Source organism: Typopeltis vanoorti, chromosome 13 (genome assembly GCF_054136105.1).
Source record: "Typopeltis vanoorti isolate ZY-2024b chromosome 13, IOZ_Tvanoo_1.0, whole genome shotgun sequence".
Taxonomy (NCBI): Eukaryota; Metazoa; Arthropoda; class Arachnida; order Uropygi; family Thelyphonidae; genus Typopeltis; species Typopeltis vanoorti.
In genome coordinates, this window is record NC_143561.1 from 37,643,430 (window position 1) to 37,655,678 (window position 12,249).

General features: G+C 34.8%; 1 protein-coding gene across 1 annotated transcript in view; it reads right to left on the reverse strand.

Annotated features, from left to right (window-relative positions):
• The window catches only part of IntS11 (integrator complex subunit 11), a 196,938-nt gene extending 185,317 nt beyond the window's left edge, over positions 1-11,621 (reverse strand). The window contains exons 1-2 of the mRNA XM_090403205.1: positions 11,594-11,621; positions 7,685-7,696 (exon numbers count right to left, since the gene is read on the reverse strand). Of these exons, the coding sequence (XP_090259331.1) occupies positions 7,685-7,696; positions 11,594-11,621 (40 nt within the window). The remainder of the gene's footprint in view (positions 1-7,684; positions 7,697-11,593) is intronic.
• Positions 11,622-12,249: the final 628 nt, after the last annotated feature.

A 12,249-nucleotide genomic window follows, 5' to 3' on the forward strand; every position in this document is an offset into this window, starting at 1 on the left:
TATTTGCAGGAGGAAAAACCCCTGATAAACTGGAGAGAAAAACACTGCAGTCCATGCCCAAGACTGGCCAACTTGGCTATGTCTGAGAAAGATCCTTAAGTTTCTCACGTCGGCAACGAGAATCGAACGCAGGACACTCCTTTCCAAGTCATATAGTTGCAGAGGCGTAACCACTCAGCTAACCGAGCAGACACCTTTTGCAGGTCTAAAAAACTTAAATATAGATCTTTGTTATATTCCACAATTTCTCAACTATTTGTCGTAAAGTGAAAATCTGATCCTGACAGCCTCTATTTGGCCTGAATTCAGCTTGTTCTCCACCAAGCTTTCTTTCCAGAATCCTTGCATATATTTTACCAGGAACACTCAGTAGGGAAATACCTCTGTAATTCTCGCATTCAGATTTATTTTCCTTTTTTATATATGGGTACTATGAGAGCTCTACTCCAATCATCCGGAATTCGTCCCTCTGTTGAGGCCTTCTAAACTATGAAGTGCAGCCACTGTAAGACTTTTATACCTCCATACTTGAGTATTTCTGGTTGAATATCATCTACTCCTACTGCCTTTCCACATTTCAGGCCTTTGATGGCTTTTTCTACTTCAAGTATGGATATGTATTCCTGACAGTGTTTTTTACTACTGTGCTGTCATCACTGCTTGTTTCATTTAGCAACTTTTCGAAATAATTACTCCATACTTCAAGGATATCTATTTCTCCATTTTTCTTCTTCAACAACCTCCAGAATATCTTGCCACCTTCTTGATATTTATTTCCTGTGTTCTTACCAAAGTCCTCCCATGACTCTTGTTTAGGTAGTTTTACACAATGTTTAGTTTTCTTGCATTTGTGTCTGTATTCTCTAAGAGCACAATCTGACTTATTTGCCAGAAACTTTTGATATGCTTTCTTCTTTTCTTTCACTGCCTCTTTAACTTCCTGTGTCCACCATGGAGATCTGATTTTTCTATCCTTACAGACAACCTCTCTGGTTGAATCAATCAGTGTTTACTTCAGGGCTTGTCACTGAATCTCCAAGGTTTGGCTCCTGTTCTCAAACTCTTTCATTTTTTTTCTTGAATGATGTTTGTGTATTTTAGTCTACAGTTCCCATCTGAGAGCTGCTCAACTTCTATTTGCTTTAAAACTTTCTTACATGTTCTTCTTTTCAATATGAAATTCAATTTTATCCTGCTCAAGAATAAATGATGATCACTTCCAATGTCATCTGTTAATCGGTTCAAGGAGAGGTATGATAGATTGTGTGAATAGATTGGGTCTTCTGCAATGTTTCTTCAGATTCCATGGAGGTGCCTGTATTATAATAATAATAATAATAATTTTGAAATATTTGTCGATTTATCAAGTTTATTGTCGTTTCCTAATTATGTCACATCTTATACTAAAACGAGCCAAATATTAATCAAAAATAAAAATGTTATATTACCTTCTTTATTTGTGACAATTATTGTTATTATCCCTTTTCAAATAGGCATTCAAATTTAATTACCAAAAAAACATTGTTACAGCAGGTGATGCAGTTTTTATGAACATGAGTGTAGATTTGATATAATCAAAATACAATGATATACAAGCAAAATCAAAAGACTTGCATAAAACAGCCGAAATGGTCTTAAAATAAATACAGTATGACTGAAACAAAAGTTCTTAAACTACAGCAAATGACACAAAGAAATTAAAATCAACCGACATGTTGTAGAAGTGAAGAATTTTACATACTGGGGAGCAGATGTTGATACTGAAGATGGAACCGACAGGGATATAATGCAAAGATTTCAGAAAATTAAATAATATATGGAAATCATCCAAATATCATAATAAAACTAAAATATAGATCTTCAATAGCAATGTTAAGGCCATATTGTTATATGGATCAGAGACATGGAAGCTGACCTAAAAACAAGATGTTAAATTAAATATCAAAAATATTTTGGCCTCAATCTATAACAAATGACTTATATAAGTTGAATCAGCAAAAAAAAAGTATCACTGATGAAATAAAAAATTGTAGATGGAAATGGGTTGGACACATACTGAGAATGAACAGCAGAGAGAGAGATTCCTGGTGGCTGTGACATGGATCCAGAAGGAAAAATGAAAAGGGAAGGCCTAAAATAGCTTTGCAGAGGATGACAGAAAAGGTCCAGTCCTCTAGGTTTTCTTTCCTCATGAACTAAAATAGCTTGGCAGAGGATGACAGAAAAGGTCCAGTCCTCTGGGTTTTCTTTCCTCATGACAGAGGAAAGAAACAGATCTTGGCCTTATCAACTTCAGGATAAATATGCATTATCTTTGACAACACTCAAATCTCTAAACAAGATGAGATTTATCTTCTTGGAATCACCTTGACATCTAGCCTTTCCTTGCATAAACACATCACAACCACTGCTTCCTCAGCTTCCAAAAAATTAGGATTTCTTTTTTGCTTAAGGTGTTACTTCATCTGTAAACAGATCTTAACCCCTTATACAAATTAAAAATCCATCCAGCTATTGTATAACTGCTCATATGGAGAATTCCATAGACTGGCCACCATCTGTCATATGCCTCGCCCTAAGAGCTCCCTAAAAATACTTAAGACCATATACAATACAGAAGAGGGTAACCCATCTCTTACCAACTTTCACACAGACGTTTGGTTACTGCAATATGTACCTTCTATAAATATTTGCATGGCAAATATTCATATGAAATAGAATCAATAATTCCTCCTCTCTACGAAATCCATTGAGCAACTGCCACCCAATACCCCTTCACAGTACAACTCCAAACCCACAGAACACATTTCTTCTCCTCTTCCTCCATCATCCCTGCTGCTACTGCATTGTGGAAGTCCCCCCTTATATGTTTCCCAAGGAATAAATACAATATACAGGCATTCAAATCAAATGTAAACAAGTTTCTCCTTTCCCAAACAACTACCCATACATGGTACTATTATACTATGGGTTGATCAGCCAACATAGGCTCAACATGAAAAAAAAAAAAAATAATTCCATATCTTTGATAGTGAAAGGCAGTCACATTCTGATTCAGGTTCACATATTGGAGCAAGGTTTCAAGCATTTGTTCAAACCTTGAACAAATGTCACACTTAAGGCAGCGACGATGGAGGAAGCATTTTTGACCATAGGTTATTGTGATCAGTATCAATTTCATGGTATGCTAGACCAGTTTCTCTGATTTTTTACTGGTAATGTACGACAAGTTTCTTGTCGTACATTGCCAGTTTTCTTTTCTCCACTGAACATCTAGTTTGTCTGAAGTACGAAAGGTGGCATTCACACAGAACCTGGTAGTTGACAGGAAGAACTTAGTAGATGATAAAAGTTCCCAAAATGGCCCTCCAATAAGTTCCCAAAAAGACTTATTGGAGGGCCATTGCAATCACTCATACTTATATATATACCTATCATATCTCTCCTTGCACATACTTGTTAGGAATCAACTCAGAAAACTAAACACACTACTAGATGAAATCATCAGACTTGATATACAGATACTATAGATATGCTTAAAACTTATTTTCTAAGACCCCACAATGCTATGGTTTGTGTAAGATCCACAAGGAAGGCATTCCTCTATGTCCTATTGTGAATTATATAAATTCTCCTATATCACATAACTAAATTTTTAGCCTGCTTATTAAAGTCTCGAATTAGCAACTCCTGTTCTTTCATAAAAAAAAACAGTTCCAATTTTCCGATAACCTAATAATTTAATGGTCAGTTTCATGGTGAATCTTTATTCACTAATGTGCCTCTGGAAGGTTTCCTTCATCTCCTCTCAAAAAGCATTTGTGCTGGACACAATTAAATTATTTGATTGTGTCACATAGGTTTTTTTTTTTTCACAAACTTTTATCTAGCACATCCAAAAGAAATTCTTTTCTCATCCATACAACCTCAGCCATCATTTTCAAAATGGCTTCACACCTGGCTTCACAATGAAGACACATTACCTGTGTTTCTAGCCAAAATAAACAATCTACGCCCACAAAAATTAATTAGTGCATACAACAATCAGTTTTACAAATTATACATAGTTGTCACATGCTAGAAATTAATATTAATAAATCAAATTATTAAAACTATTTTTGATGTTTGCATAAAAATGAGTATCAGACGTTTGAGAGAGACAGTCATTTCTGTTCAGGTTAGGCTGATGTAAAAGAGCCTTCATAACTTTCTTTAAAAAGGTGCTCATATTTAAAACTGCTTCTGTGGAGAAGATGCATTTTATTCCACAGGATGCTGTGTTTAGTGTCAGTACTATGGTGTGCCAGAACAGACTTCTGAGGTTTCACACATTCAATGTAGTATTGATGTTCATTAATTCTTTTTTTTCCACAGAATGTCCTGTCTGTCTAAAGTATGTCAAATTACATTCACAAGGGATCTGGTAAACACCAGCTAAAGATAAGGCGACAGTTTGTCAGAAGAGAAATTTTGTCGATAGGAAAGTGTGTGGGATTAAGGTGATGCTTCTTTAAAATTCTGAAGATGTAAAAGATGAACTGATTATCTTTCATATACGCCGACAAAAATTAACAATGGAAATAGAAAAGTAAACAAACTAGCTTTCCCAGACATTGTACCCTCTTACTCCTCTTCAGGTTACCTAATTCCTTCCATTTAGCCAAAAAAAAAAGCATACTAGATGCTGTATTCAACAGCAATCTGCTCACTATCTTTCTCAGAAGACAGGGATTATAAAAACTGTTATATCATGCTCATATTATCATAATTATCATCATCATCATCAAATTCCTGCCATGTACCCTCAAGGGGTGTACAGGATATGAAAGTACTACATGAAAAAATTACATCATTACTAACTTCCTATCTACAATTTTCCTCCAAATCAGTCTGTTACTTGTCAAGACTCCAACATTATCAGATCTTATATTTCTATCGTCTAAGGCACTTTGTACCGTATCAATCCACCTATATCTTGGTCTTACTCTGGGTCGTTTTCCTGACAACCTGGCAGAGAACACTTGTTTTGCTAATCTTTCCTCTCCCATTCTATTTAAGTGACCATACCACCTGAGATTAGCTCTGCTAACTCATTCATGGATGCTGACAATGTCAAGTTCTTTCCTAATATCCTCATTTTTAATATGATATTGCCATTGATGCCATCTGTTCACGCCTCTAATCTTTCTCAGGACTCTCATATCTGCGGTCTCTAGTCTTTGGTCAAGTGTTTTACTTCTGACCCAGCTCTCAGATCCATAAGTTAAAACTGGTTTGAACACTGTCTTGTATACAGCTAATTTAGTGTTCCGACTAATTTCTCTCTTATTCCATATGAATTTATTCAATTGACTTACTACCATACCAGCTTTGCTGATTCTGTTGTCTATTTCTATATTTAATTTACCATCTTCAGTAAAAATCGTGCCTAAGTAGCTGAAATGTTTTTCTTGTTCTATAGGTTCTCCATTCACAATGCAGTTGATATTTTTAATGCGTCTACCTAGTTTCTTTCTCTTTGTCTTTTTATTGCTGACCTTCATACCATACCTATTACAACAGCTATTCAATTTAGTCAGAGAATCTTGCAGACTTGTAGCAGATTTATTTAGAAGTATAACATCATCCGCATAAAGCAAAGAGCTGACATTAACATCTCCAATTTTGATATCAGGTTTAATACCACTTTCCTTCATAATGTGATCCATATAAATAATGAATAATAGAGGGGATAATGTACATCCTTGTCTCACACCAGATTTAACATTAAACCATCTTCCTGTACTTCCTTCAATTCTGACTGCTGATTTACAACTCAAATAAAGACATATTATATGCTCTAAAATACAATGGCTACAACAAAACTTCTGGACATCAAACATTATATGCATTTTAATGGTTTCTTAGAACAGACTACACAAGATATTTTTGATTCCTAACAAGTATGTGCAAGGAGAGATATGATAGGTATATAAGTATGAATGATTGCAATGGCCCTCCATTGCAGTCACATATTATATTGATCAGCTGTTTTTTATAACTCAAATTCATACCAATAAGTTAAAATTTATTTGAACACTCTTGCATAATGATCGTTTGTTATCTAAATAGATAACAAAATTTAATTGGCATCTTCTCTAAAAATTGTGCTTAAATAGCTGAAATGTTTTACTTGCTCTGTAGGTTTCATCATTGAGAATGTTTTTAATGTTTGATTAATTTTTCATAGTTTATCTTTTTAGTTCTGATTTTCATAGAAAAATTGTTATGGCATTTATTCAGTTAAGGAGGAGTCCTAAAGATTGTAAAGGATTTATTGTAACATTCATCTTCACATAGTTAAGAATTGAGTGGAGTGTCTTTTATTTTTATCGTCTTTATGCTACTTTCCTTCATAATCCATATAGCTGATTAATGATGGAGTTAGTATCGAATCCTTATTTTACACACTATTTTCATCTAGTAGTTTTAAGATGCGAGTTGTAACTGCTTATTAACATCCTAAGTATGATGGTTGTGTTTTGAAAGTTTTCCCAAAAGGACTTATTGGAGGGCCATTGCAGTCACTCATACTTATATATATACCTATCATATCTCTCCTTGCACATACTTGTTAGGAATCAAAAATATCTTGTGTGGTCTGTTCTAAGAAACCATTAAAATGCATATAATGTTTGATGTCCAGAAGTTTTTGTTGTAACCGTTGTATTTTAGAGCATATAATATGAGCATGATATAACAGTTTTTATAATCCCTGTCTTCTGAGAAAGATAGTGAGCAGATTGCTGTTGAATACAGCATCTAGTATGCTCTTTTTTTTTTTTTTGTGGCTAAATGGAAGGAATTAGGTCACCTGAAGAGGAGCAAGAGGGTACAATGTCTGGGAAAACTAGTTTGTTTACTTTTCTATTTCCATTGTGAAATTAATTTTTGTCGGAGTATATGAAAGATAATCAATTCATCTTTTACATCTTCAGAATTTTGAAGAAGCATCACCTTAATCCCACACACTTTCCTATCGACAAAATTTCTCTTCTGACAAACTGTCGCCTCTATCTTTAGCTGGTGTTTACCAGATCCCTTGTGAATGTAATTTGACATACTTTAGACAGACAGGACATTCTGTGGAAAAAAAAGAATTAATGAACATCAATACTACATTGAATGTGTGAAACCTCAGAAGTCTGTTCTGGCACACCATAGTACTGACACTAAACACAGCATCCTGTGGAATAAAATGCATCTTCTCCACAGAAGCAGTTTTAAATATGAGCACCTTTTTAAAGAAAGTTATGAAGCTCTTTTACATCAGCTTAACCTGAACAGAAATGACTGTCTCTCTCAAACGTCTGATACTCATTTTATGCAAACATCAAAAATAGTTTTAATAATATGATTTATTAATATTAATTTCTAGCATGTGACAACTATGTATCATTGGTAAAACTGATTGTTGTATGCACCATGTATTCCTGTTATTTAATTTGCATGTTGTTTCTACACAAGATGATGTACTGTTATTTTTAGTACAAAATATCTGTGCTTTCATTACAGTTTATTACTGTGATTATCATGTAATTTTGTTGTTTTATAGTTATGCCACAGGTGCCTTTAAAGAGTATACAAATATGTATAATACTTATCTTTTGGAATACTTTTCTGATGAAAACATACAGCAACTTACCTTGGCCAGCTCCTGTTCAAAAGACAAAAAAAAATTCGAAAAATTACATAAAAAATAGAAATGTAATAGTGAACAGCAACTATAATCATATTATTTTAGTACCATAAAAGCTTTTGCACAAAAATTAAAACTAATAGATTTTCCGCATATAGTGAAGATTTTAATGACAAACAAATCAGCCAGAGAACACATACAATTAACAGATAAAATACTATGCATTGGGTGTAGTGTAAACAGTAGATCATATAGTGGTGCCTATGATGAGTCCTCAGACTCCATGGAAATGTTCTATAAGATTCCTCAACATTATATAAACAAGTACTAGTCATTTTGTGTATACATCTATACAAATAACAGAACCAGTGTGGAGAGATTTCATGATATTCGGTATTTACATACATTCAAAAAATAAGTATCCATGGAAAAGAGATAGAACTGGCAAAAGAATTAGAGTAGCACCACACTGACATAATTGTTACTGGGTGGGAGGAGGAAAAGAAGTTTTTTTTTTCTGAATAACAGCAAGATATTATATTAAGGACTTATTTGTGCCTATGGTACCATAGAAAATACTTCTAAGCAAGAAGTCGAGGAATTTAGGAAATCATTAGAGAAGGAAACTAACAAAGAAAAGCAAAAGTTGGGTTTTTGTTGGAAATCTAAACAGAGTAAGAAATGACAAATAAAAAGGTTTTGGTAAAATTGGGGAGAAAAGTGCAAAACTAATAATAATGGTAACTTCAGGATTTCCATTCAGTAAATTTAAGTTAGTGAGGAAATTTTATCAGATTAATACAGAGGGGATTATAAAAATAGTAGATGAGAAGGAAAGAACCAGAGACCACCACTTGAAGTTGTGCAAGAGTGTGGTGAAGAAGGAATAGATTTTTAAATGGAGTATAAAAATTGTCGAATTGTGGGTGAGTGGAACACATTACCAGAACATGTTGTGAATATTAAGGATTTTAAGGTTCGATGTGATAATTATGTCAGTTGAGAGAACTTCCCATGAAGAGTCTTCCGACTCCAAGGAGAGTGTAATAACGATGATGATAATGGGGTGTGAAGACTCATCACAGGAGACCCAAACTATCCACACAATCTGTTGTATACCTCACCTTGAACCTATTAGCAAAGTGCTGACAACTCAACACTGGCAATCCATTCCATTCATTCACAACTCTGCAAGCAAAAAATCTAGTTCTCACAACATTACTAACCACACCTTTACTCAACTTCCAGGGATGACCTCTTATTATGAATCATCTAGCCAAGTGCTGAAACATTTCCCCTCCAACAATTATAACTGTATCGTGCAACAATTGTATAATCTGACAGCTGTGTAGTGCAATTGAAAGAAACGGTAACTTGCATCCTTTGATTGGAAAATGCTTAAGTTTGATTCTCGTCATGATGAGAGGAGTCTATATATGGGTTTTTTCAATTGAAGGTGAGTTAGCCGATCTCATACGGAGGTAGCAGAGTGTTTTTCTCCCAGAAAATTGGGTTTTTCATTCCAAATACAGACAAATCAGCCTTGAGAAAACATGCAATTTACAGACAAAAAATACTAGTGGTGGTGGACAGTAAATGGCATTGGTGTAGATGATGATGGTAGTTGTGGTTTGCATAGTTAGTGGATTAAGTGGTGGAGATGGAGAGCTGTAGAGTAGGCACCCTCTCTCTATGATCTCTGGACTCCTTGGAAGTGTCACGTAATAATAATAACCTTTAAGTTACTTAAATGTTTCTATCATATCCCCACTTTCGTCTGTCAACCAACTTCTGCAATCCACACACCCTCAATCTATTCTCATAGGGAACATTCCACAGACCAATAACCATCTTGGAAGCGCGCCTCTGAATCCTCTCCATCATCCCCAAGAAACACAGGAGACCAGACCAGACCTGAGCACAGTAATCCAGATGTGGATGTATCAAGGCCTTATAAAAGAAGAATAACAACATTCTTATCTCTACTTGTGTGTTCTTCAATAAAAAGTAATCTTATGAGCTGCCTTAGCAATATGTCTTCTAAACTTTAACTCTCTGTCTACCACATCCCTAAATCCCTAGCTTCGTCTATTTCCTGGAGTACAGTTCCATCAATGTGGTACATAGCTTGTAATAAATTTATCTGAAAATGCATAACTTGACACTTCTTCACATCAAACTGATACCCATTATCTTTTCCCATAATGAGAGCTTATTTAAATTATCCTGCAAGTTCTCCACATCATCTTAATTTATTACTCTACCTAATTTTGCATCATCAGCAAACAACTAAATATTTCCTTTCACATTATTTCTTATATTTGTGTACAAATTAAACAGTAGTGGTCCTAGCACCGGCCCTTGCGGCACACCAGTAGTAACCTATTTCCTCCTGGAATTTCCTCCTCCATATACAACCTTTTCATATCTGTCCAGCAGCCACCCTCTTATCCACATAACCAGTGTCATATCCATTCCATTTGCATAACAGCATTCCATGGGGTATCCTGTCGAATGTTAGTAAAATCCAGGAATATCAATGTGTAGCCATTCCCCATGTTCAACTCAGCTGTCACTCTATTATAAAAAGTTAATAAATTACCAAGGACTAAGACCAACCTTTAACAAAGCCATGTTGCCCCATGCAGGGTATCACATTCTTATCCATCCATTGCTGAATTCAGTCTTTAACCAACTTTGCCAATACTTTTACCATGAGTCCTGAGATGGTGATTGATCTATAATTTTCTACCACAGCCAGTACCATCGACAGCGGCACATCTAAATAAGGGCGCTCGTTCAGCCATATTGAGGTAGACACCGTCACTACGCTAACAATTCCTGTTAGCATAATAAGTGCGGAAAGAAGTTTTTCCAAGCTTAAAATGACCCAAGAAAGATTGGTTGGTCTAGCAACTATATCGATAGAGGCGGACATAGCTTATAATTTAAATTTAGAAGAGCTTATAAACAGTTTTATTGTGCAATATCTCTGTGGAGCAACCATTTAATTAATATTATTATGTAATTGTTTTGCATTAATGTTTCTGTTGTAATAAAACCAAAATAACAATTGAAGATTTTCTTATATTTTTGTCTTATAATTCATCAGGGGCGATATTTAATTGTTTGCCTCAGGGTGCGGTCTAATCTGGCGATGGCCCTGACCACAGCCTTATAGCCTCCTTTATGGAAAGGAACTATTTTAATCTTTTCTGCTTCCTAGGAACCCTAGGAGGGCTTAAGAGCTTAGTCACAGGCACTGAAAATTCCTTTACACATTCACATAATACCTCAGCTGATATCCCATCCAAATCCACAGCACTACTTCCATTTAAATTCTGCAATATCCCAAGTACTTCTAATCCAATGACCTCAATTCTCATATCAGTTACTGCTACATGAGATACAGAAATATTCTAACTTAAGTGACAGACTTTTCAAAAGTGATCACTCAGTAACTCCACTAGTACAATTGCCTTAGTCACCTTGCTTCCAACACCAACTAAAGTTATCCTTTCAAAGTCATTCTTCCTTTTATTTGTCCTGATAGTGAAAGAATTCTTTGGAATTTCCTTTGACCTGTTTGACTAAGGTCTTGTCATAATCTGATTTAGCATCTTTCATACTATGCTGTTAACCTTTCTAGCCTGACCTTTGTATTACTTGGGAGCTTGCTGATCACCTTTCTCCTTATAAATCCTCCATAACATTTGTATTGATTAAGTTTGTGTGCATGTATGCAACATCAATATTTTAATTTCAATAAAATCGTGGAAATCAAGGAAAAAATCATCTTCACAAATATTAATAATCAATTTATATCTCGTTAATTGAAAAATTCATTTTAAATGACGCGGCAGCTTTCTTTTTCTTTTCTTTTTTTTAATGATGTAAAACTTTCATTCATAATACCTAATGGTGTCACTTTGATTTCCGGCATTTCACTTGATTTGCAGTATTTCCGAAATCTAACAAATAGCTCACAAGTTAACTACACTCTTAATTGCTCAAAACATGCTAAAAAGAATAATATAATGAAAACAAATAAATAAATAAAACACAACGAAATGCACTCTAATTAAAGTACACTACTTTCGTTGATAGAGTACACAATCACATCAAAGAGACTCCACCTGGAAACCGAAGTTCTAAACTTACTACTATAAAGCATTTGCACTTAAATATCATCAACAACTTTCTTGCGTCCGCCATTGGACAAATGCCTATTAATGTTTCTGCCATTTTAACGAACATATCTCTGCAACATAATTGATCATAATATCCATTAGCGCATTATTAATATCATAAGCACCTCAGTAGCGCAATGGGAAATAGGAAAGTAAACTGTGTCATTGGAAAAGATCTGATTCATTTCTCGTCGAACGGGAGGAATCTTTATATGGGCTTTTCCAATTGAAGGTAAGTTAGCCGATCTCGTAGAAAGTAACAGAGTTTTATCTTCCCCAACCCCAGAAACTCGGATTTTTCATCCCACATACAGGCAAATCAGCCATGAGAATACACACAATTTGCAGACAAAATACTATATTGGTCGTGGTGAATGGACG